The sequence below is a fragment of the Dermacentor albipictus genome, chromosome 8 (assembly GCF_038994185.2).
Source record: "Dermacentor albipictus isolate Rhodes 1998 colony chromosome 8, USDA_Dalb.pri_finalv2, whole genome shotgun sequence".
Taxonomy (NCBI): domain Eukaryota; kingdom Metazoa; phylum Arthropoda; class Arachnida; order Ixodida; family Ixodidae; genus Dermacentor; species Dermacentor albipictus.
Window position 1 is genome coordinate 97,727,596 of NC_091828.1, and position 26,822 is coordinate 97,754,417.

At 46.3% G+C, this 26,822-nt stretch overlaps 2 protein-coding genes across 5 annotated transcripts in view; one reads left to right on the top strand and one right to left on the bottom strand.

Moving 5' to 3' along the window:
* Nucleotides 1–21,752, bottom strand: part of LOC139048881 (uncharacterized) — a 47,957-nt gene extending 26,205 nt beyond the window's left edge. The window contains exon 1 of the mRNA XM_070523790.1: nt 21,619–21,752. Within this exon, the coding sequence (XP_070379891.1) occupies nt 21,619–21,674 (56 nt within the window). The 5' untranslated portion in view covers nt 21,675–21,752. The remainder of the gene's footprint in view (nt 1–21,618) is intronic.
* The window catches only part of LOC135912931 (uncharacterized), a 94,941-nt gene extending 73,035 nt beyond the window's left edge, over nt 1–21,906 (top strand). For all 4 annotated transcript variants that reach the window (XM_065445546.1, XM_065445547.1, XM_065445545.1 and 1 more), the window contains 9 exons: nt 809–928; nt 1,778–1,897; nt 2,472–2,691; nt 4,425–4,590; nt 5,764–5,870; nt 6,944–7,088; nt 14,489–14,665; nt 16,850–16,981; nt 21,628–21,906. In XM_065445546.1, the coding sequence (XP_065301618.1) occupies nt 809–928; nt 1,778–1,897; nt 2,472–2,691; nt 4,425–4,590; nt 5,764–5,870; nt 6,944–7,088; nt 14,489–14,665; nt 16,850–16,981; nt 21,628–21,849 (1,409 nt within the window). In that variant the 3' untranslated portion in view covers nt 21,850–21,906. The remainder of the gene's footprint in view (nt 1–808; nt 929–1,777; nt 1,898–2,471; nt 2,692–4,424; nt 4,591–5,763; nt 5,871–6,943; nt 7,089–14,488; nt 14,666–16,849; nt 16,982–21,627) is intronic.
* Nucleotides 21,907–26,822: the final 4,916 nt, after the last annotated feature.

The following is a 26,822-nucleotide window of genomic DNA, read 5'->3' on the forward strand; positions in this document are numbered from 1 at the left end:
TGGCCATCTTGTATGGGGCACCACAACTGAATGTAACTTGAGTAAATGATTTCGTATGCTGAAGAAAATAATACGTGTCATCGCTAAATGTACCACTTCCCGCCCGTACTGAAAACCTGTTCAAGAAATACAACATTGCGACAGCCCATAATATGTATAACTGCAGCCTGTTACGCGAGTGTTACTGTAATACCAAACGTAACAATACTTGTAGAACTTGCAAATCTATCCGTCAATTCATACCGTTATTCAACTTGTACACCTGAAGTCTGGAAGGTTCCGCGCTCTAGAACTAGCTATGGTTGTCAAATGTTGTATAACAACCTTCCAAGATTACTGAATTTATACGACAGAGCAGGCTTCAATTTACAGGATTTATCACTGTCAGAATTTAAATCTCTATTGCTTTCACCTCTTTAGAGCACGTTTCTGAAGGATCAATAATGTGTGTTATGTTCCTCTTTTTTGTCTATGTTACCAAGTGTATATCATTTATTTATTTCAACGCCGCAGTGTGTTTTGCACTGTTATTGTGGAAATGTTTCACTGTTCTTTCACATATTGTATAACTGCAATGTTTTATGGCAACTAGATAAATGTAATTTATATCGCGCTTGATGTGTTACCCCATGCAGCCATATTGTAACTAAGGGGATGAGGTTACCTCAAGCCGTGTCTGTGCGGCTTTTTTCCCTCACCCACCTCCATTTACCACTCCTCTGTACATGTGTGGCGTAAATGGAAATCAATAAATCAAATCAAATTGAAATTGGACGTTGGATTCGTTCTCTCGCGGTCGTTATTGCAGCAACGGGTGGTGGAAACGACCACGACGACGAAGTGCTAAGTGGTGGCAGCGGCGGCAGTGGTCAAGAAGACGTCGTCACTGAGGTCATCTACACAGCGAAGACACCGTCGACCACAACCGGTAGGCGCATCTTCTCTGCCCCCAGTGTCATCGCACGAGGGTTTTCACGTACCAAAAAAATGAAAAAAAAAACTCGCAAGATTCCTTGAAGTGGCCATGATCTAGGCAGACAAGCGCGCAGAAAACATAATATAGTCAAGAATGTAGCCGAGCTGTGATTAAGTGATCGGGAACGGAACCTTACCTCACGAGTCTCAATGGCGATTTGAGAGAGACCTCCGTTGGATGATTGCGTAGTAAATTTCAGCATCGCTGATGACAGAAATATGAAATGTAACATACTACTGGTGTTGTTTATTTACAACGAACAATTATTTTTGCAAAATTTGGATGTTATATAAGTTTTCATAGCCCAAGCATCTAATGCGTAAATTGATTTCAAGAGTAGTGATGGAGTAAGCAGGCATTGATGGAGCAGCACCGTATCTGAGCAGCTTTGCCGGAAAGCTACCTAGCTGAAAGAAATGACAAATTCACAGTGAAATAACACCGCGATCCATACTATTTGAACTTACTGTATTGAAGCCTTCAGAGATTCGGTGGTTTGTTGCCTCCAACTGACGGCTCTCAATAGTTAAGACAACATTGCCGAAAGGCAAAAAAAAGTGAGCCTGTATTAGTACAAACGCTTCTTAGACCGAGTGGTTCCTGGCAGTCAAAAAAAAAAACGAAGGAGAAGAAGGAATAACCCTTCGAGGTTTTCAGAGCGGTGAACATCTATCAAAGCTTCATATATTGAGCGTTTCTCTTGATCACTTTTTATTAGGGTGGTTTCGAGTGGTCATTAAGGTTCCTTTGGTGAATGCGAACTTGGATGTTGGATTCGTTCTCTCGCGGTCGTTATTGCAGCAACGGGTGATGGAAACGACCACGACGACGATGTGCTAAGTGGTGACAGAGGCGGCAGTGGTCAAGGAGACGTCGTCACGGAGGTCATCTACACAGCGAAGACACCGTCGACCACAACCGGTAGGCACATCTTCTCTGCCCCCAGTGTCATCGCACGAGGGTTTTCACGTACCAAAAAAAATGAAAAAAAAACTCGCAAGATTCCTTGAAGTGGCCATGATCAAGGCAGACAAGCGCGCAGAAAACATAATATAGTCAAGAATGTAGCCGAGCTGTGATTAAGTGATCGGGAACGGAACCTTACCTCACGAGACTCAATGACGATTTGAGAGAAACCTCCGTTGGATGATTGCGTAGTAAATTTCAGCATCGCTGATGACAGAAATATGAAATGTAACATACTACTGGTTTTGTTCATTTACAACGAACAATTATTTTTTGCAAAATCGGGATGTTATATAAGTTTTCGTGGCACAAGCATCTAATGCGTAAATTGATTTCAAGAGTAGCGATAGAGTAACCAGGCATCGGTGGAGCATAAGCAGCTTTGCCGGAAAGCTATCGCTTCACTCCGGCCACTGTCCTCCTATGATCTGGGCCCATTCCCTTTTTCGCTTTTGTAAAACATACATCGGCTTTTCCAATTTCCGCAGAGCGGATTCACCTGATTTGTCATCAACGTCGGCTGTTACAGTTGACGGCCGATCATTGACGGTGTGCACCGTGGTGGATGGTCCAGAACCCTTGTACTTCCCGGACGACGGCCTCTGCGACTTCGTGTTTTTCGACTCGCTGGGAGTGTCTCCCGAAAACAACGATTTCGCGGTCGAGCGACAGAGTTCCGCCGTGCATAGCTTCGTCAAACAGGGACAAGCTGGCCAACGAACACGATACGGCATGTCCGTGTCCTTCAGGTGAGCAGCTCGCACTATACACATGGTGTACGTGCACATACATGGCAGCACCGGCGGTACGATATTCTCACTGAAATGTCCCTTCACTGGGCAGGTTCTCGTCGCCTTGTTCGGCGTACGCTGTAACATGCTCACACGCTTTCTTCCTGTGAACGCGCAGATGGTATCGTTGTAAGGAACATGCTAAACGTACAACGGCATGACAACCAAAAGGTAATAACGCACAGCTAAAAATTCCAACCGACAAATATACTGTTACTTCATAGTAATCGCACGATTACTTCGCACGATTACTTCGCACACTCGCGACGTGTGTCAGAGCTTGATGTTTTTTCCGGTCAGTTTGGTGTATCCGAGGTAATCATTCTCGCAGTATCACGCTTGCTGAGTGGTATCGCGAAGAGCTTCCTGTTTCCGCCGAATCGGTTCTGGCATGTGAAGGTAGAGTGCAGGTCACGACGACTATAGGAACAGCACGAACACATTAACACCGCGGCAAGAACGACCACGGTTGTTGTCGTCATGAAATATCAAAGCCACGAGGCGCGCAACCCGTGCCGTGCAAAACACTAACGATTTTCACGATTTCACCGCGAAAATGGCGACGCAGCGAGAGAGTGAACAAGCGAAGACCGCGCGCCCTTCCCACGTGACGCCAGTTGGCCAATAGGGGTGCCACGGATCGTGGAGAAGGGAAAAATGTTGGTGTGTAGAGATACTTCTCACCGAAATGTCTCTTTCTTTTCTTTTTTGTGGGCGTTGTTCTTTTACGAAGTTTGGGCGGCGGGGGAAGGGCGGCTTTGGCTAAAGAAAAATCAAAACTCTTTGTCCTAGCATCGCCGTACACGACACGATATTGTGGTTTATTCCTGACGAGACGGCTAACTTCTGCCTCCAAACTTTCCTTAAACTTCATGCGTCGCGATATTGCACCTCCGTGCGAAATTGGAGGGCGAACGAGCCAGCGCTGTAGCTGGGCGTGTCACGTATACCTGTCACTCAGCATTAAACGCAGCATTCAATATGTAGGGTGCGTTACACTCGCGTGTCAAGTTCGACTGTGACGTGTGATCACTTCGAAAAAAGAAACTCGGTGTTTTCTCTCATATTTATCACACAAGCACGGTCATTTGCTAATGAGCGAATTCCGCGCTTTTATTGCGATAGCCAATTGCATGGACACTCTAGGCGCATTTCTGCCGTCGCCGTCGCCCGTGATGTTCGGCATAAAGTTGAAATGCGATAACACCGTGGCCCTGCGTCGTGCGCTATAGGTACGACTGAAAGAGTGCGAGGGGGAACCAAGGACGGTGGCTTTTTTTCAGCGGTGCGTATGTGTCAATTCTCGATCAGAATGCCACAGTGTTACGGCAGTCAACTGGTAATAAAGCCGACAGAACTGCAGCATTTCTTCGAACCCAAAGGGTAAAAGCTCGCTGTTCTGATACATTATGCGCTATCCGTAAAGAAAACGAATTTCAGCAGGTTTCTGTAGCTTGGCGATAATCGGCACCAGAATACTTTTTCCTCAACAATGGCCTACGCTGTACGTCACGTACAGCCGTGGTTGCCGGATTGCAGCTGCAAACATTCTCGCGGAATTCGATCCTGTGCGTTGCAGTGAGATCTGCAGACACACTTTTCTAGGTGCTTGCAGCAATAACTACGTGCTCCTAACTACGCGATGAGTGTAATAATGTAAATTTATGGAAAAACATCCCCTTATATCGCAGCGATGCTCAGAACTTCAGTGATGCGTTCCGCACACCCAAGGGTAAGGCGGATTACGAGAGCTACTGGACATACAGCGTCCACGACTGGGGCTTCCTCTCCATGGACGAGCTCCAGGTCGGAGCGAGGCTGGGCAAAGATGTCATCTCCGCGCTGACCACCCTCAACGTGAGCGCTTAGGAGAAAAGATTTTCATTTATTTTTGTCCGTCCGTCCGTCCGTCCGTCCGTCCGTCCGTCCGTCCGTCCGTCTGTCTGTCTGTCTGTCTGTCTGTCTGTCTGTCTGTCTGTCTGTCTGTCTGTCTGTCTGTCTGTCTGTCTGACCGTCCGTCCGTCTGACCGTCCGTCCGTCCGTCCGTCCGTCCGTCCGTCCGTCCGTCCGTCCGTCCGTCCGTCCGTCTGTCTGTCTGTCTGTCTGTCTGTCTGTCTGTCTGTCTGTCTGTCTGTCTGTCTGTCTGTCTGTCTGTCTGTCTGTCTGTCTGTCTGTCTGTCTGTCTGTCTGTCTGTCAGTCAGTCCGTCTTGATTTCTCGTTGTCCTTTTGTCACATTTGTCTATATTTCATCTATTTATCGAAACACCTTTTCCTATCCTGACGTTTGTTTTTTCTACCAATTTTATTGTTTCTCTAGCTTTTCTTTTCTCACGTTTTCACCCTTTCTTCGTTCCTTTCTTTCTTTCGCGCTAGAGCGCTGTGCCTCTACAGTGCCACACGAGCTCCCATGTTTACTGTCACAAAGCTTTTGACTGCATGTTGTTTTCTAGTACAATATATAAAACATGCATCGCTACATTCAGACACGTAGCCAGAGGCTGTATGGAAAAAAGCAAGCCCCGCAGGGGAACGCGTTCGTTAGAGCAGTTCCTACTTCAAGCATAACGCAAATTAAAAACACACACACAAAGTACATACATACTTACCGGTAAACTATAAGTAGCCTACGATGAAACCAACAACGATACATAACAGAAAATACTGCTCAATACAAAAACGTTGCAAAATACAGGCTGCCATATAAAAGAGCCAAAACTAAGGCAGAGAGCATCTTCGAGCCATGCTATTTATGTTTTCGAAAATACCTCGAGCTCTCGTTTCATCTCTCTTTTTAGTATTGGTTTAGATTAGTTTCTTACGACTTTCTATGGACGTTCATTAGTGTTCAGAGCATCGGTTAGTTCACAAATATTTCTTTGATACCGGCGTTTTTTTTTTGGAAATATTTCAAGGTATTCAGGAGCTTGCCCTCGCATGACGATCTGCTCGTTGAATGCTTACCTCGAGTTTTGCGCAGATGTGCTAAACATTCATTCGTTGTTTTTTTTTTTTGCTTCGTTTCACCTCAGGAGATGCACGAATACGCAATGTCAAAGAATGTCCAGTGGCCCCGCACGTTTTTGGGAATCTACCAGAGATACGAGCCAGTCTGCGACGCAATTTCGACTTATATCAAGTGAGGGTGGCTGCCATCTTGTACGCTAATATCGATACGCGGGCCGGAAGCGTAATGACAAGAGTTTTCGGGCACTTGAATGTTGTCACTCACTGCGCTTGGCTTCTTATCGAGCTCAACGTAAGATGCCCGTAAGCGCGTCCTATGCGATTGTGTGAGTTATGAGGCTTCTTCTGCCTCATGTGCCATAAACATAGACGAACGTATCGTTCGTCGCAGTTCACGCAAGTTTACCTGCATGAATTTCAAATAAAGTATAAGAAAGCAGAAGTTTTTACATATACTGGATGGTTTTCTTAGACCATAAAAGCCTTACAAAAGAATTCGGGAAAGAAGAAAAAGGCAGGACCAAATGATGTTCGCAATTTCTTTACAAGTCTCTAGTCCGCGATAAAGGCCAAGAAACCAGGTCGCTTACATGTGTATTCGACACAGCTTAATGCATGCGCTCATACAACGCAACAGAGTTTTCAACGTGCATCCCGTACAAGTTGGTTGTGTGTGTTTGTGCTTGTTTGTTGTGTCATTGTCCTAAACAAAAAGTGACCGTCCCTTCTAAAGCTCAATTTTCGAGTCATAAACTAAGAAATGTATTGCGACAACGAGCTCTGTCTCTACTAAATTTATACTCTTCGGGTCACGCACGTAGCCTTTCCAAGTTGTTCAGACATTTTATAGAAACAACAGAGATCTGGTACTCTACGATTCTATTGAATATCTCTGTGCAAATTTTTTCAGAAGGCTCATTAGTATACTGACCGTAAGAAGCATCTGGCCTGCCGCTTTCTCTCTTTCTTCTTCCATATTTTTTTACGAATGTGTCTACTGAGTTCACGCTAGAATCCAACTAATAAATTTATGAATCGCAACAGCCCACCCAATGTAATGTCAGTGACTTCCCTTATACACCTCCTATGGGCTTGGCAAATGTACAGAGAAAACGTTTTGCGAAAAGGCGCAGCAGTTTTCGAGCAGTGGGTACTGATAGGATACAATAGCACATATAGGCTGTCTATCCATATACATATCCGCAACATCCCCTCCCCCCTACGCCACTCTCTTCCGCTTCGCAGGAACATCTTCACTCCGACTGGTATTGTTCTCTTGGGGCACCTGTCTTACAGCGATAACACCAGGTCGGATTGTGTCATCATGCCGCCTGTGAACCTTTTCAACCCACGCGGTCAGAATCCCGGCATCCTATACGGTCACTGCATGGTAAGCCGCGCACCAAGCAACAGGGCACGCGCTGTTTTCGCATCTTAGCTTCACAGTGAAAACTCCCTGTGAGTACAAGCGCTGCAGGACCTTCTATTGCGAAGCGTTATTTGCCTCATTCTTGCCACTTTGTTACAGTTAGGTAGCTATGGCTGGGTAGGTTCCTGCCTTGCCTTGCTTTAGTTTATAAAAAAAGGAAGATACGTCACCGACAATGAAACCGTCGAGCAGAGCTGCCCCTGCCCCGCATCACTTCCTCGTCACCTTTCCTTGCGGGAGCTCGCGCTCTGAGGCGCTGTGTCAGAGTGCACTGCCTCCGGGATCGGCACACTTCCCTCGGTACTTTCCTCGTAGCACGCCACGCAGAAACTGTGCGACTCGATGCCAACTTCGTGACCGCTCGAGTTAAGTATAAACTCCATGCAAGCGATTTCTTGCGCGACAGCGACAAGCGATGCGATGGAGATGGCTGTCGCGCTCGCTCGTCGCCCAGAAGTCAAACTCCAAGCGAGCGACCGCTTCGCGTGACGGCTCTCCAGTGTTGCCGGTATTAGGGGTCGAGTTAGCGCCAAACCTGGCGTGGCACTTGCTATAATTATTTAAGTTTATTTGTCTGGCTGTACTCGTCTAGGGTAACTAGACTCGTCTAGAGGGTAACTCGTCTGTTCTGCAATCTTTAGAACAAGAATTTAAAAACGTGAAGTCATCTGTCGCTACTTTGCAAACACAGGTGTCATATTTACAGAATAAGTTAGATGACCAAGAAAATAGAGGTAGACGGAACAACCTGATCATTTACGGGATACAGGAACATGACAATGAAACAACGGATAGCCTAACAAAAATACTACAAGACGATCTTTTCAAGGATAAGCTGGGACTCAGTATTAGTGGCATGGAGAGATGTCACAGACTAGGCAAAAAGAGCAGAAAAGGCCGCCCAGTGATAATTAAATTCTTGGATTATCGTGAGAAACTAACAATTCTCAGGTCTTGTTCAAAGTTAAAAGGAACAAACCTTTCCGTAACAGAAGACTTTTCATTCAGAGTGCGTCAAATACGAAAAAAATTGTGGCTAAGTGCGAAACAGGAAAAAGAAAATAATGCTAAGGTGAAGTTGTTCTTTGATAAGTTAAGCGTGGACGGCGTAATATTTGGCTGGGACGAAGCTAAAGATAAGCGCTTTAAAATTACTAAAAAGAAATGAATTGAGAAGATAAACAGCAGGCCTTTCACAATTCTTAACATGAATTGCCGCAGTGTCGTGAATAAGACTGTCCAGCTTGAGAGCATGCTTTTTTCACTAGAACCCGACGTGGCCGTACTAACTGAAACTTGGTTAAGCGATGATATATTTGACAGTGAATTCGTACCAAAGAATTATAAAGTGTTACGTAGGGACCGGGATAGAAGAGGGGGAGGTATTGCTATACTGTATAAATCTTCCATTATGCTGCAGACAATGCCTGATGTTCCGGATGTAGAAAGCATATTTTGTAAATTATATGTCAATAATTTTAGATATATCCTTGCAGGTTTGTACAGACCTCCTAACTCCACTGTTGATTACTTGGAGCGCTTGTCAACTTATATGCATTCATATGTAACGCAAGAAGATAAATTAATATTAACCGGTGATTTCAACCTACCAAATATCAATTGGGAAACTTTTTCTTCGTATCCAATTCAAAGTGCAGAAAGTGTTATGACTAATATAGCTTTTACTTTTGATCTACTGCAAATTGTGCAGGATTTCACAAGAATTCAAAATGATTCAAGGTCCATTCTTGATTTGTTTTTTGTAAGTGGCACCATTAAAGACTGCATCTCACATACAGTAACATCTGGTATTTCTGATCATAAAGCAGTTGTCCTGACGTTGAAAAGTGCTTTAATAAATCGAACCAATAACGTTCAACGTTTTCCAAATTTTTCAAGAGCACAGGATGACTCTATAATAGATGCGTTAGCTTTTAACTACGATCACTTTCAAGGCCTTGATTGTAGTGTAAACGACCTCTGGCTTTTCTTTAAAAACCTCATTTTTGATTGCGTGGAACGCTTCGTTCCTAAAATAGTGAAGAAGTCGGAGCGCCGCAATCCATGGATTACGCGGGAGACGTTACAGATGAGGCGGAAACTTAAGCGATTAAAAAAGAAACGCGCCCTAATGAAGGACGGCGAAGAACTTAAAGCCGATATTGATAACTTGTCTGAAAAACTTCACGAAAAGATTGTCAAAGATAAAGAGTATTATCACAGCACATTACTACCAGACTTTATCAGATCATCTCCCGAGAAATTCTGGAGGGTTGTGACGCCCTCCTCTTCGTCTTCCGACACCTTTTTTATTAACGGTGAAAGTGTGCGGGATGAGAAAATTGTGTGTTCTGCTTTTAATAACCACTTTAAAAGTGCATTCACAAGTGATGATGGCTGTTTACCATGGTTTTCTGCTGAACTGCCTTCCCTTCCCGACATTGTTATTTCGGAACAGGGTATTCTAAATTTATTGTTAAAGCTTGACATTAAGAAGTCTCCAGGACCAGATGATATTCCGAACTGTTTTCTAAAGCGTTATGCTGAATGGTGTGCAAAATATCTGTACATTCTATTTGCGAAGTCAATTAACGAAGGATCACTACCGGAAGACTGGAAAATTGCTAGAATAAAACCTTTACATAAATCGGGGGATAAATCACGCATCAATAATTACAGACCGATTTCACTGACATCAACATCTTGTAAGCTCTTAGAACATATAATTCATAAACATATAACTGGATTTCTAGACGAACATAACGTTTTCACAAACATGCAGCATGGTTTTAGAAGTGGCCTATCGACGACTACTCAGCTAGTTGAAATCATACATGACTTTGCTAACACTGTAAACAAAGGGAAACAAACAGACGCGATATTCATGGATTTCAGCAAGGCATTTGATAGGGTGTCTCATGTTAAATTGCTTCATAAGCTAAGAGCTGTGCTTAAAAATGATAAAATACTAGCATGGATTAAAGCCTACCTTACAAACCGCCATCAGTTTGTTACTGTAAATAAAACAACCTCTGATATAGCTGCTGTAAATTCTGGTGTCCCACAGGGATCCGTTCTTGGCCCCCTTTTCTTTTTGTTATATATAAACGATATTGTCACTAACCTCTCTGTTAAAATCAGGCTTTACGCTGACGACTGCGTTCTGTACGATGAAATAACAACGGAAGAAGACCAACTTAGGTTAAACACGGACTTTAATAAGGTAGTTGAGTGGTGTAGACAGTGGCAAATGAGCATTAATTTCGAAAAGACAGTATATATGCGGATAACATTAAAAAAGAAGCCACTGGTATATCGCTATGGCACAGAAAACGCTTTTTTGGCAGAGGTAACACAATATAAGTACCTTGGCTTGTACATAACAAAGGATCTTTCCTGGTCAAAGCACCTTGACACAGTAATAGCAAATTGTCGCCGCAAGTTGTTTTTTCTAAGACGCGTATTAAAATCTTCCACACCAACAGTACGTCTATTGGCATACAAAACACTAGTCCGCCCCGTTTTAGAATATGCTATAGTTATATGGGACCCGTTCACTAAAAGCGATATTGGAAAGCTAGAAAGCTTACAGAAAAAAGCAGTTCGATTCATTTACAATACATATGGGCGTAGTTCTATTACTAACCTTTTATCTCGGAGCGGCTTGCCTTCTATAAGTGACAGAAATCGTGCATGTCGTTTAAAGTTCTTTTTCCAAATAATAAATGGTCACTACAACATCGACACGTCTCGCATTATCACCTATGCAACAGGTTACGCTACCAGACAGCGACACTCACTAGCTGTAACACCATTTACAACACGTGTCAACTGCTTCAAGTATTCCTTTTTTCCAAGAACTATAGTAGATTGGAATAAGCTGGCCGATAAAACTGTAACACAGGACTCACTATCACTTTTTGAAACATATCTTTAACTTTTTGGGGGGGCATATGCTGAGATTGTCAGTGATAGCACTGTTTTACTGTATGATTGGGAAAGATCACCGATGTAACCTTGAAGCGCTTGTTTTTTGCGCTTGTGTGTTTTTTTTGTGCCTGTGTTTTTTGTTTGCGCCTGTGTTTTCTGCGCCTGTTTTCTGCGCTTGTGTGAAACGCTGGCTTGAGGAATTTTTGAGTGAAATTCCCCATTGTTGTATTTATATTGTTTCGTGAACTTATTCGTGTACCACGCTGCTAAGATCTTGTTTAAGATCGCAGTATTTATAAATAAATAAATAAAAGAAAAGTAACACAAAGTATTTCTGAAGGTCTCGCAATAGGTTTATTTTGTTTACATATCAAAATTTGGTAGTTTGCTCGTTCCGTTTGCATACTGAGAAGCGCGCACGTGCGCAAGCCGGTAGTACGTCACTAATGTACATCCCGTTCCGGCAGCTTACTATTGGCTAGTCACTCATAGCACTTCCGGTCGACGAGCGACGAATTCTAGATTTGCAGAACCGAGCGATCGCGCGACAAAACCGAGCGATCGGTTCAAGCGACGGCCCGATCCGTCGTGCCAAGCCGTCGCTCGTCGCTGTCGCGCACAAAATTTCGCTCATCGGGTTTGGGCTTTAATCGCGCTCTTCGCCGGAGTACAAATCCCGTCGTCGTTTCAACGTACCCCGCGTGACATAGCCCTTAGGTGCGTACGACTATGCAAGGCGTTGTCGCGCGTCAACGTCACAGTCCGTGCTTGTCTCGCTTACGACTCGTCCCCAACCTTCGCACGATCCGACAATCGCCTTGCCGTAAGTTCGCTGTCGAACGGCCGGCGTTGAAATCGCGCCGTTGTCGCCGTGCGATCGCCTTCATCGCAGTCATCATCGTGCTGCTGTGCTCACGCAGACGTACGCTCGCCACCCACCCACACGCACACACACACACTTACTCAAGTGACACAAAAATAAAGCTCCGCCTGGTATCGCTTTGCGGAACCGCAAAGCATACTTCGAGTAATGTTGATTCCCGCAGTGCGTGGGAACAGCACAATTTTGTTTAGCGGTCTGTTTTCGAGGGTCTAGCTTGTTTGCATATCCTATTACAAGACCATCTTTGTCCGCGCTGTGGCAGCAGTGCATTCATGACCCCCGAAAACTTCCGGTCATGTATTTTTGAAAGTCAAGTTAGCCAAGAAAACGGAGGTATTTTGTCGCATAGTTTATTGGAGGCACATATTCCTCAGGTGTTCAGATATAAGGAAAAGTGCGCCATGTGTCGAAAGCGCACCATGTGTTGTTGTTATTTTTTTTTGCACTGGGCAATAACATTCACTTTTCGAGCATTCCAACTTTGCAGCAAAACTGATGCCAGCTGGAAGGTTCTGTAAATTTATAGACTATTGTAACTTGTGTTTCTCCAGAGGGCTTCATCCGAATTCTTCTGCGAAGCCTGTTGGTAAGAATAAAAATGGCTGTGGCTTAGCTAAGGTTAAGCCCAGGATGCGAAGCATATACTAGCCTTTATTTTAGTTGTTGAACCACTGTTTAGCCTGGCGAACTGCTGTTGCTTGGCTATATTTGGTTCGGCTAGACGAAGAAACAACTCATGCAGGCGAGCGCACGAGCTGAGACCCGGCTATGTAGCTACGCGGCCGCAAGCGAGCGCACGAGTTGAGCCTCCGCTTTTGCTGCTGTTATGACGTCATATGGTAGCTACGCGGCGGCGTGGTTGTGCTGCTAGTATGCTTCGCATAATAGAAGCAGCTTAAGAACAAACATAGCAAACTTAAAAGAGAATAGACCCACATATGAGACGTGCAGCAATGAACAATGGCTTATATCCTCAATGGTAGCTACGCGGCCGCGCGCGGCGCAGCATGGAAGAGCGCGGTTGTGCGGCTAGTATGCTTCGCATAAAAGGGTCGGTTGCGCTGGTTGTGTCATCTTGTGACACTGAGCTCAGCCACACCACTCACGACATGACCTCCGGGGTTGGCTGCTGATCTCGGATGCCATGCAAATACCCGTCTGTGCAAGTGGCGTTTCTTCGAGACAACACCCATTCCCGCGTCTGCGTGATGCGTACTTGTGTATCTATACGACATCCACTTCGATTCAGCTGCAAGTTTTCGCGAAAGCTTTGGTTTCATGCATCGCTACCTATTGGTATGTTTTCTTTAAATAAATGCGTGAATAATTTAAATATTTCGCTTCTTTATTGATCAGCCAAAAGGAGAAGCCGTCGCCAGACTAAGGTGCCGAAGACGCCCCAATTTCTTTCCATAAGAATGTGCTACTTTGTTGCTACCTAGGGATGTTGTAACGCATGGTAGTTAAATAAAACGCCGCAAGATATCGCTACGACCGCTGATGCTTCCGTTTCCGGCGTTCCAGCATTCCAGCATTCCGTAAACGGCGTTTTCTAAGCCATAGCCTTATTTGTATAGAGCGTTAAATTCTGAGCATCTGTTTCAAAGCGAGAGCTTAGAAAAGCACACAATCTTTCTAGAAATACCCGTAATATATTCTTTTCTTTTCACAACTTTATATACGGTTATGCGGCTTAAGAACGTATTCTTTCAGAACTTCATCAACGTTTAATTGAATTAATGAAGTTGAAAATGAACGGGAAAACGCCTAGAGAAACGTTTCGGTTTTCCGCCCAAACAAAGACCACTGTGGTGTTATTGACGTCAGCGATTTATTTGTGCCTATTCTCGGTATATCGCTCGGCCCTCCTTTTTTTTTTCATGCGGGAAAAGCTAGCCACAGGTTATGGTTAAGAGCTCGCATGGTATAGAATGCAGGGTTTCGCCCTCTCCCATTGACAAATGCCCGACTACAGTACCGATACCACGCTCCCAAAATTCGTAGCGTGGAAGACAGCTAGCGCCCGAAATATGGTTTAGCATATCGCTTGCAACCTTTCGCTCTCGCGATGTTTGTGGCATACCAGCATCCCAGACTCGTCATGGAGGCAACGTGCTTACTGGTAAAGAACTGTAACACAAACTGCCACTTCATCCCTGAACCCAATACGTTCCTGACTGTCACGTTTATCGAGATGTTTAAATCAATTTCACGAAAAAATCTTTCTTCATCTGTGCTGAGGGCGGGAGAATAATATTATAGAAAGGGAGAAAACATAAGTTGTAATCTGCTCGAGGGTACGTTAGGGCTGCGAATACCTTAAAGAAGTTTTCGTTCTTCCGCGTTAGGAAAGCACGAATAATTTCAGCTCCTCAAAAAAAAAAGAAACTTAATTTGTTCATTGATAAGAGCTACTAAGATATTCCCTCTCTCTTTCTTAAAAAAGAAGAGAACTGCCTTTACTCCGTGGCAGAGATAAGTTTTGATTTGGTTCTCTGTAGTCTTTATTAATTTTCTGATCAGCACGCGCGGTGTTTTCGTTGCACAGAGCGACGCCGTGGAGGCTGCGGCCTGTCTGTGGAAACGCAACGTCCGCATCAGCATGTCCCTGTCCGTCACCATGCAAGCGCGTCGGTACAAGCTTAAAGACGGCATCGAGGGAGAGCCGCAGTTCTACAGCGACTGCGAAACTGGCGCGTACGAACAACGGATTACGGCTCAAGAGGTAGGCGCGCATTGTGTATCTGCTTCTACGGCGATAGCTCTCGTATCGTAGGCAATCAACGCCCACTCTCTGAACGCGATCGACGCAATCCAGAACGAAAAGTAAGCATTAATTGGTTGCACAACCTCGGGAGTTGCCATCTGAATTACGCGTGGAAGGTGACATCGTTTTCCCCTGCAGCCATTGCACCCAATTTGAAGGTGTACGTTTCGAGAGAAAAAAAAAAAGAATCTAAACCTAACTTTATCTGTGGGCGAATTTTAACAATTGGCCATGGATCTTTTTCTACAGAAATTGTTGAGTATTGTAAATATTTTGAAAACTGAATATTCAAGCTGGCACCTTTTAATTAATGTGACACCAACAGAAAATATTAGGACGAACTAGATCGAAATATTATAGGCTTCTGTTAGGATGAATTGGTAGCCATGAACAGAGCTTTTTCGAGGAAGAAAACGACCAAACTGAAAAAAAAATCGAATGTGACGCCAACTGTTGTTTAACTATAGTAACTCTCATGCGATGTCGACACTGGCCCAATAATTGACTGCGGCAAATGAAGAACGTTTCGTGGGGGATTAATTACGCCAACTCGTTGGTCTTGGCGTGGGTAGTTCAACTTAAGGCCGCAGCGGTACCTTCGGCGGCAATTTTAACGCGACAGCGTTAGGGAGATCGTGTCGCAGAAAAGCCGGTGTAGTCGGCGTTGGCCGTGAGCGAAACATGGCGGAAGACAATTCATAAATAAAAACAGCTTGCAAGATGGGCTGGGTGGGAATCGAACCAGGGTCTCCGGAGTGTGAGACGGAGACGCTACTATTCAGCCATGAGTTCGGTGGTTCAAATTGCGACATAAACACCTCTAGTGAATGCGGTGTTGCCTTAGAAACGTGCCGTAGAAAGTTATACTGCGGTGTATATCGGTAATTATGAGTATGTAAATTACAGAAGTCGCAGTTAAATACGTAGCGAAGTACGTTTCCGCTACATTTCTTCTGCGCTTGGTGCACACGCAGAGCCATCTTGCGACAAACACCGAAGACCGCTCCTTGCAATGTATGGTGCTACCCCGAAAGGTGCTATCCCGCTACGCCTCTCACCCGCCCGCTTCTCCCCTTCGTCTCGTTTGAGCGCATTGGGGCCGTGCTGGGACCGGTGCGAGGATGTCCCAATAACCTTGCGTTTAATAAGTTTTCTCGCTCTCTCCCCTTCCAACTTCCAGCGTGCGTCACTCGAAGCCTCGTGTTTAGGCGACGCGGCTCCTCTTTCCGCTCACAGCGCGATTCCTAGGTGCAGTGTCCGATGCCTCTGGTGTGGTCGCTGCGCCGTAGCGCGTCTGGTGGGAAGCGTCCCCTACGATGTGTGCCGTGCTTCTGGCGAGAATTCGTGCGTCTGCGTGGTGCTCCCAAGTGAGATAGAGGACGATCCCATCGAGGCGTCAGCCCCATGATCGCGTCCGCCTTCATGGCGCGTCACTGCCCGGCTGACCGTGCCGATCAAGACGTTTGGCTCGCGTAGATCGTTTCTCCCTCTGAGACGCCGAGTTCTTTGGTTCGTTCCGCTTGCTCAGGCGCACTTTCGTCTTTGTGTGACTCAAGAGCATGCCCAGCGAATGAGTGGGCGGTGCGAACGGGGTGCGATAACGCTATCGCGTTTCACTCTTGAAGGTGAAGCTTAAGCATCCTCCAAGTTTCGTTTTTCTCAACTGTGACCGAATCACATGTCCCTTCGAAATGTGGTTTAGTATTGCTTCAACTAACTGCCATCTTATTTTTTTTTATTAACTTGCCGCAGCAGATCGAGTCCCTCATGTTGCCATTACCATATTAAAGTTGACGTGGGCTTTCTTTTCAATACATAATCTTAGTATTGGTTTTCTTAGTATCTATTGTTAACGCCCTTTCGTTTTCTTGCATTGGTTCCTCATAAACTCGACAACTGCCAGCGATACCCGATGCTAGAACCGCCTACACCAAGTCAACATTCCCTGTCTCATTCACTAAATGTCCCGTCGAACACAATTAGACAAAACAAGTGCAGGTGTGCGATAGCGCGTGACTCATCCATAGAGTTGAGTAACAAATATGCGATGCGGGCGTAGAACAATGTTTGACTTTAATCATTTCAGGTCTATGGTTAACTACTTATCTTGACCACATACTTTCTTTCCTTTCTTAAATCTAGATCTGCGAGAAGCCGAATTCTGGGTACAGTACGAACATAAACTACGACGACACGTTGCAGTCCCCGATCACTTACGACCATGCGGACGGTTTCGCCATAACGTTTGAGAACCGAGTGTCTTTACGTGAGAAGGTGAGTATAACGGTGCCGTGTATAGTGGACCATCTAGAATGTGCTACACACCGTCGAAGAGTGGCACCGATATGTACTACAGTCTTTGTCAAAAGTGTGCGGGCTATTCCGCGCTCTCACCCTATCTGTTCTTCGGCTGTGTGGTATGGTTCACGGGGCATTCACGGCACGCACTACATCTGGATGTTTGAGAATGACAGTTGCTTACTTTTAATTTCTCACCCAGTTGGATGTTATGGCTTACCAAGGATTTAACACACCAGCCTGTAGTCAGCTCAACAGCCACAGGCGATGTAACTCGTGTAATTTTAAATCTAGCCTGAGGCAGACAGCGCGATTCTAGTGCATGATGTGGACTCAAAGAGAAAGTTGATACCACTTGCACAAAAAAGTAGCACTTAAGGTTTAACTAATTAGAAGTAGTTCATTAGCCTTGGGCTAATCTCCTTCTGACAGCTGTTGAGACTAACGAATCCATGCCAGTGGGCTATCAAGTACTGAACAGTGTGAGATGGAATTGCGAAATCATCTTAAGTAATCAGGGTGGAAATTCACATTCGTTCGAGGACTTAAGAATAGTCCTTTGTGCGTTTTCTTTGCGTTCTTGTTTGAATGTGAATTTCTAGGCAGGTTAGCCCAGGCAGAGTTTTTGTAGCAGGTCAACTTGGAACGAAAGTTGCAAATACTACCAGCTTTGAGAAATTCAACGAAGATCAATCTTTACGACTACCAAACACTAAGTAAACCCCCTGTATCTCGCTTTACGTTACCCGATGGCCACGTTATACTAAATGCCCCAGTTATAATAAATAGAAAAACTTAGTAAAGAGGAGCGAAAACCGAACTCTTTAAAAAAATAGTAATAAGCACACGTCTAAAGAAGTTGAGGTACCTTTTTGCACAAGGTACCGCCGAATGCACTTGTTCTTGCTGGTCAATCGCTGCACTATGTGCATGTTTATTAACTTGTGTTAGACGGTGAAGCCGTCAAACACAAGTTAATAAAGTTACATAAGTTAACACAAGTCGACTGCAATTAAATTTCCCTTTCACTAAATTTGTTGTGAATGTGTGGCGCAGGATAACCTGTTAAATAAATCTTGCCGCTGCTGCAGGGCGTGGTTATTGTGAAATTTCTTTACTAACTACCTTTAAACAGCGCCTAAGCGAACGACCTGTGCACCTGGTGGTTAGTGATGATGATGATGATGAAACACTTTATTTATCCCTCTTTAAAGGGAAGGGGGCAATGGAAAAGAGGGTGGGGGAGGAACTACTTGAAGTAGGCCTCCTTTATCCTCTCAGCCCACTCCAGGATGGCCTCCTGAAGATCGGGCCTGGAGCTGCGCAAGGCAGCCTCCCACTGCTCCTCACTAGATATTAATTGCTTAAGGAAAGGGGGAAGGGGGTGCTTAGGGCACCCCCACATGATGTGGTTTAAGTCTGCTTTGGGAGAGACACAGAATTTACAAGAGGGAGAAAGGTAAATGGCGGGATGAATGCGGTGGAGGAGGTAAGGGGACGGAAAGGTGCGAGTCTGCAGCTGTCGCCACAGAACTTCACACCTACGCGGGGATTTGCCCATGAGTGGCGGAAAGGTTAAGCGGTCTAATCGGTAGTGTGCGCAGATGTCGTGGTAAGTAATAAGTCGATCCCGCGCTGTAAACGGTGCCTCCTCCGTGGCGAGGTCCGACACATCTGATGCCTGAGCCCGGACAGTAAATCCTCGGGCACAGGCATGAGCCGCCTCGTTTCCGGCAAGGCCCGCATGCGCGGGAGTCCAGATTAATGCCACAGTTTGCTGGAAAGGATGGGCCAAGAGGAGAGAAAGGGCTGGCTTAGAGACCCTACCCGCTCCGAAGTTATGTATGGCTGCTTTGGAGTCGCTAACGATAACTGATGAATTTGGAATTGTGAGGGCCAGGGCTATGGCCGCTTCCTCCGCCTCCTCCGAGGAAGAGCCAGGAATGGAGGCGGCCGCAGCGACCTGGCCGTGAGAGTTAATGACTGATATTGCGTAATGATTTCTGTTCCCATATTCGGCGGCATCAACATAGAGCACGTCTTTAGAGGTGGAGAATTGTTTTTGGAGAGCCTTTGCTCGCTGCCTCCTGCGCTGTTTGTGATGCACAGGGTGCATGTTTTTAGGAAGTGGGGGGATGCAGAGTTTTTCGTGTATGTGATGTGGAATGGTGTATTTAGTCTTGATGATGGGTGCCGGAGTGATAGAAAGAGTTTGTAGAATGTGTCGACCTGTTGCGGTGTTAGAAAGTCTGCTATATTGGGATGTGAGGTGGGCTTCTGTGAGTTCAGTAAGTGTGTTGAAAGTTCCAGTAAGCATTAGCCTTTCGGTGGAGGTACGTATGGGGACTCCCAGAGCGAATTTATATATTTTGCGTAAAAGAGTGTCGATCTTATCTGATTCTGATTTAAGGAAATGTAGATATGGTGTTGCGAATGTAATCTTGCTGATGACGAAGGCCTGAATCAAGCGGAGAAGTTCGGCCTCCTTTAGTCCGCCATGTTTATTGGAGATTCGCCCTAGAAGGCGCAGGGTGTGATCGACTGTGGTGTGGAGTGTATGTAGGGTATATGTGTTGAGCCGGTTGCTTTGAATGTGTAAACCGAGCACCCGGAGCCTGTCCACTCTAGTAACAGGGATGTGGTTTAGGATTACCTCTATACTAGACATGTGTTTTCCTGCCCCCCGGTGGGATGGTAGAAGCAGCAGCTCGGATTTTTGAGGGGAGCATGTGAGATTCATAGCCCCGGCATGAGCCACGACGGCGTCTGCTGCGGCCTGTAGGGTGTCTTGAATCTCTCCATCAGAACCGCCAGTCGTCCAAAGAGTGATATCATCGGCGTAGAGTGAAAATTTGAGCTCGGGAATAGACCGAAATGCTTGCGCCATCGGCATCATAGAAAGATTAAAAAGAAAAGGGGACAGCACAGAGCCTTGGGGCGTGCCGTAGCTACCTAAATCGTATGAAAGGGATTGCTCTGTGCCTATGTGTATCGTTGCGGTACGGTTGGATAAAAAGGTACATATGTAGTCATATGTCTTTCCGCCAACCCCAATGAGATTAAGCTCTCGGAGGATGGCGGAATGTGAAACGTTATTGAAAGCTCCGTGGAGGTCCAGACTGAGAATTGCTTGCGTATCTAGACTGTTATTAGGTGTAATGATGTCATGCTTCATTCGAAGCATGATATCTTGGCATGAGAGAGATTTTCGAAAACCTACCATTTCTGATGGATAAAGATTGTTGTCCTCCATGTATTTACTGAATGTTACGTGAACCCCAGCGAGGCCCCCCCCCCCCCGCCCTCCCGCTGAAAATTTTTTTTCAGCGCACCGAGCGCAAGCCAACTTCCGAAGTCGTAGCGAGAAGCCGCGCTGCTTCTCAACCTTCTCGCTCGTGCGTCACTTCCGGCGAGCAGTGATGGCGGAGTTTTATTCCGTTTCGGTATCAGTTTCAGTATCATTTTCGGTATCAGTTTCCGTATTCAGTCTCCGTGTTCAGTTTCCGTATTCAGTTTCCGTATTCAGTTTCGGTATCCAGTTTCGGTATCCAGTTTCGGTATCCAGTTTCGATATCCAGTTGCGGTATTGTTTTATTCAGTTTTCTTTTTTTTAAAGCAGCCACTCGTACTTCGAACGTAAAGTTTAGCACCGAGGCTGCGCTGTAACTACACTATCTGAAACGAGACTTCTTACACCACCCGCAACTTTGTTGCAGTTTACCTTAATGCTTCTGTGATTACCGCGGTTTTAGAGTTACTGTGCAGGCTAATATATGCTGCATTTAGAGAGCCTAGAGTTACTGTATATGCTACCTGCGGTAGCACATACAGTAACTCTAAGAGAGCCCGCATTGTAGCGCCATCTCTTACACAGTCGGTGAATGATGGCTGTTGCCTCCGAGATTTCAGTCGCCGCGTATTCGTTTTTGTTTTCTTGTTCATCAATTTACTTTCTCACTGATTAAACAGTTTGATCAGATTAGACAGAAGTTGTACATGGTGATAGCACTCGCTGGTAACGTTTGTTTCTGAAGCCTCCGTAGTATGTCGTACACGAGAGGCTTCAGAAGCAGTTATAGGTTATAGTTATAGGTTACTTACGTTCTGAAGCGAGTACCAACGCTAAATACGACTTCCCGCGGTAGGTAAAGCTTTTCGTGGCGATAGACATCTCGAGTCTACAAACGACAGACCAAACAGACTTGACGAACCAGCGCGAACACTAAGTACAAGTTGATATTTCAGTGTTTGTTAAGAAGCTAGACGAGGTCAACACCAATTAGCACTTTCTGGCTACAAAGCCGAAAAATGCTATTAAACGGAGGGCGTCGCTGATAGCTTCTGTGTTGATTTGTGACGTTGAACCGGTTGAATCATATTGAAACCAGGCAACATTGGTGTCGGCGACGCCAATAAAATAATAATAATGATAATAATAACAAAACTATCCAATTAACACAAAGGAAGGAGAAGCCTGTGCAAGAATAAAAATTGCTCTTCACAGAGACGTGACAAGGGCACGCAGCCAGCTGCGTACAGAGCACTCAGAATTGGGAGCAATGTCGGCGACGTCTGAGGGACAGAAGCGATTCGAGAGAACCACGTGCACATACCTTGCGCAGATCTGCGACGCCTGGGCGACGCCTGCGACGCCCTCAGCTGCGGACATGAGATTGGGCCTGGCCGCGTACGACGTCAACTACGACCGCAGATCCACGAAGTGCGACCCCGAGTGGATCAACGGTACCTGGTCTCGGTTGCGCTTCCTGCTGAGGCTGCACGATTTCCTCCACCGGGTACACCCGGATGACAGCATACACGAAGGCTGCGTCGGCGTCTCGTGATTTTCGGCGAACGTATGCGCGCCGAGATGGGAATAAAAGATAGGAACGGTCGGTGCACGAAGGTGGTCCGACAGCTGCGGTAGACGCGATACGTGCACGACTCTGCGCAATCGCTTCTCTCCTCTACACAGCGATACCTAGGTAAGGTACGAGGGTAGTAAGATTGCAAAGATATGAGGGCTTAATGCTATAAAAAGTTTTCGTTACATTCGTTTTCGCGAGCGGCAACCTGTGACCGTTTTCCTTAAAAAACGTTACCCGCCAAAAAAATAAGAAACTAAAACATGAGCACCTTGTCACGGTACATGAGCACCTTGTCGTGTTGCGCAGAAAGTTCTTTACAGCAGGAATATTCCTGTCGCTGAAATTTAGGCTAGAGGTCTCAAGAGACAAGTCAACACTTATCCACAAGACAAAGGTCTCACAGGCGCTACATACTCGAATCGATCAACACAGGACGTAAAAGGGAAGCCGCAGCCTGGCGCCAAGCTGTACTTGCCTTCCTCAGAGCCCGCACATCAAAGGCAGTTGCTCTTGACAAAACCTTGGCTCTAAGCGTTGTCATTGCTTGTTCCGACAGTGCTGGTCGGAATAAAAGGGAGGACACCTATAGGCTTGCTCCAAGCTGGTGCCTGCGCCGGGGCTATCCTTACACTACTATCGCAAGAAAAATCATGAGCCATTCCACTCTGTGAAGGTGGATGACCGGCGAAGCTGCGTAGCACGTGACAAAGAAGTGACGCAGAATTTTGAACAAAGGTACGAACCAATTTGCTGTCTTTATCGCTGAGCATCGTGACGAAAGGTACATGCGCACATTTTTTTTTATATATCCGCCTTCATTCATGTAATACATTCGTTAGATACAGGCAGACAGACAGGCAGACAGACAGACAATGAACTTTTATTGAGGCCCTGAGAGACTAGCTGGCGGAGACCCGTTGGGGCCATCGGCTCGCCGCTGGCTGCTCCCATGTCGGAATCGGGAGGCCAAGCCTCTCCGCTCTTTCACGGGCCCTCCGGACGGCCACGGACTGGAGCTTGAGTTCCGTACTAGATGTGGCCTCGTCCCAGTCCCGTTCGCTGGTGAAGGACGTTAGATACATTCGTGTTTTCGTTTCGCGATGTATTGAGGCAAAGAACTTGAGACGGAGACCACCAGGCCGACTGGCAGTGAGCCAGTGCCGCCAGCGTCTTCGCAGAGGGAGGGGCAGCTATGGGAACGCTGGCACGATGAGCGGCAACGGAGCCGGCTGGGGAATAAGACGACGACAACGAAGAACGCGCGAGCAGTGGCACGAACCCTTGCAGATGATGATAATATTTGCCCACGCAGATTTTTTGACAGACACGAAAAATGCACGGAACCCTAGCCGTAAACAGATTCGCTGTTGAAAAAAAAATGTCACACCACGACGGCTAGATTCCGGAAACGAAAGCGCGAAGTCCAAGAAATCGATGAGGAAAGGTATAGGGCTTGTTGGTATGGCACGTCGCAAGCTGGACGACAAGGCAACAGAAAGGCGCATCTGACACACACAGCGCCAACTTTCAACAACAGGTTTATTTCCAGTTCTCGTCGCTATACTGACACGTGTACTTGTTTATATTTATCGCGTGACCACGTTTTGCCGCCTAACAAATGTTGAAGAAACTGCCAACTTTAGCCTCATTCTTTTCGTCAACGGGCAACCCTGTACTCCTCCGAACTCGCTCGGCGACGGGCATCCCTATCGAAATAAAGTTTAGTTGTTTTGTTCACCTCAAACGAAGCAGTCGGTTCTTTTTTGACCTACCATAATTTCCTCAATATTTGGTGCCGAAACCCGGGAGAAACGATCGAACTTACCATTGAGGCAACGAGGTCAACAGACGTCGACACCACAACGAGCTCGGGGAAAACCAGCAACGATCCTCGGGCAGAAAACGGTCGACGAGGCGCGCCTTCAACAACTGGGCCTAACGACGCCACACCCAACTGAAACCGACACCACGACTCAAGCCCCATCGCGGTAAGCGAACTCTAAACATTGATGCCACGATGGAACGGCTCAAACTGAAAAGAAGTGCATTGAGAGCTCAAGTCACTAAACTGATTTCTGAAGCGGACTTATTCTTGGAGAGTCATGCAGACGAAGGAGCTCTTAATGTATTGTCTGCAAGGCTTAGCGCCCTCCAAATACAGCTAAACGAGGTGGACGCCGCCATCGAGCCCCTAGTGCAAGACCAAGACGCAGAGCTAAATTATGAGCGGACCATAGAATACAACGACCGTATCGTCGCACACATGGCAAAACTCCGCCAAGAAGCAGAAAAAGACCTGCTAACAAAACAAGCAGAAATGGCGGCGACGCGGGCGCAGACCGACGGCCCTCCGGCGGGGGCAAAGTGCAAAGTGAAACTGCCGAAGCTCGAGTTACAACGATTTAGCGGCGCCGCCACGGAGTGGCAGTCCTTCTGGGAGCAGTTCGAGCAAGCGGTGCACGGAAACGACGGCCTCTCCAAAGCAGAGAAGTTTCTGTACTTGCGATCGGTGCTTTCGGGAAAAGCCGCAGCGGCCATTGCCGGCATTCATGTGACTGGGGCAAATTACACCACTGTCATCGAACTTTTGAAAGAGCGCTTCGGTCGACGAGACGTGCTGATTCAAGAACACCTGACTCAGTTACTCGACTTGCCAACTGTACAGAACGAAAAGGTGCACATCGGCCTACGTCGACTCTATGACCACCTGCAACGCAATATCGCTGGTCTCACGGCGCTCCGAGTCAAGACAGACAGTTACGGCGCCCTGCTCTCCTCCGCACTCCTGCGAATGCTGCCAACCGATCTTGTTGTCGGATACCATAAGGGACTTTCTGCTGCAAGCAAAGATGACGCGATCAGCATCAAGAGTTTGCAAGCTTTTCTTAAAACAGAAGTTGAGAGCCGGGAAAAGGCACTGCAACCTGGTAATCTCGCAGCCAGAGAATCAAAACATCGAGACAAAGAAAAGAGCAAACCTCAAAAAGGGTCAGCAGCTTCTCTTTTTTCTGCGGGTACTTCGAAGCAGTCCGATCCATGTGCATTCTGTGCTGCAAAAGATCATGCGACTCAAAATTGTCAGGCGAAGCTCTCATTGGATGAAAAGAAGAAAAGGCTCACTGCAGCTGGCCGGTGCTTCCGATGCTGCATAAAAGGGCATACTTCAAGGGAATGCCGCAACAAAAGAGTAAAATGCAAGGAATGTGGCAGAAGACATCTGACTTAGATGTGTGACCCGACATGGAAGCCACTCGAGAACAAAGCCACAGAGTTGCACTCTTGGACAGAAAAGAAATCTAAAAAGATACCAACTGTGCTGCTCCAAACCGCTGAAGTATGGGCAGAGGGACGAAGAAGAGCGCTCACTCGTCTACTCTTTGACGGAGGTAGCCAACGAAGCTTTGTCACTAAAAGACTTTCACGGGAACTGCAACTAGAGGTTGTAGGTGAAGAGGACATCACGATCTACCCATTCGGAGGAGCAGGAAACGTTATCAAAGAGAAGCGCAGAAGAGTAAAAATTTGGCTAAGAAGTCAATACGACCGTAAAGAGCACTCTATCGAAGCTCTGGAAATACCGGAGATCTGCTCTGATCGGCTTCATGTTCCTGATGACATCCTAAAAGAAGTGCAAGCGGACATGGATGAACTGGCAGACGTGACTGTTGCGCCAGCCCATTTGATGGGAACCGGGATCGACATTCTTATCGGTGCTGACTATTACTGGACTTTGGTGTGTGGTGAAGTCAAGAAGCTGCAAGGTGCACTAGTTGCTATAAAGACCGAATTTGGCTGGACTCTACAAGGAGCGATTCCCAGCAGTAGCTCAGCTGCCTACTGCTCAACCGTGGCAGTGCTTCGTGCCGGAGTGTTCGCCGACACCAGCAGCTTGTCCAAGGAGCTTAAATCGTTCTGGGAACTTGAGAGCATTGGAATTATCGACTCTTGTGCCCAAACGAACGAAGAAAGCGAAGAAGTCATGAGCACATTTTCGGCATCGGTAGAGAAAATGGACAAGCGCTATGAGGTAGCACTGCCCTGGAAACCTTTGAACATGCAACTCGCCGACAACAAAGCTGTTGCAAAGAAGCGCTTGACTAACCTCACAAAGAAGTTAATGAAAAATGAGTCGACACTGATCAAGTATGACGAGGCTATCCGTCAGTACCTGGAACAAGGGTTCGCAGAACGACTTCCATCGCAAGAAAGCAACAACGATGTAAGCAGATTATACTACATGCCTCATCGTGCAGTTTTTAGGCCTGACAGCCTTTCGACCAAGATTAGAGTCGTCTTTGACGCATCTTCTCACGATGCAGGTTGTATATCTCTGAACGAAGCCCTAGAACCAGGACCGAACTTGAATCCAGATTTACTTAAGGTATTGCTGAACTTCAGAATTCATCGTATTGGATTAAGTGCAGATATTGAAAAGGCATTTCTGCAAATTTCTGTGCAACCAGCGGATCGCGATGCCCTCCGATTTCTCTGGTATGCACATCTTCCAACGAAGGAAGACCCAGAACCTCCTATTGAAGTCTGGAGAATGACACGTGTCCCTTTTGGTGTGACAAGTAGTCCATTCCTCCTCGCAGCCACCGTGCGCCACCATCTGTCCAGGACAAAAGGTTATCCAGAAATAAGAAAAACCATCAGTGAGAGCCTTTACGTGGACGACCTCATAACAGGAGCGAATACAGTGGAGGAGGCTACAGATTTCTACCGAGGGGCACTAAATGTCATGAATCGAGCAAGCATGACACTGCGTAAGTGGAATTCAAATTCCAAGAAGCTGCAACAGCTGTTCAACGACGAAGGAACCGGATGCGCCCTTGGCTACGTGGAATGTCCAACAACAAGTGTCTCACGGGTCCTCGGACTTGTATGGGATAAGGACAGAGATCACCTAGCATTTTCCATGGAGGCCATCTTAGATTTCCTAGACCGAA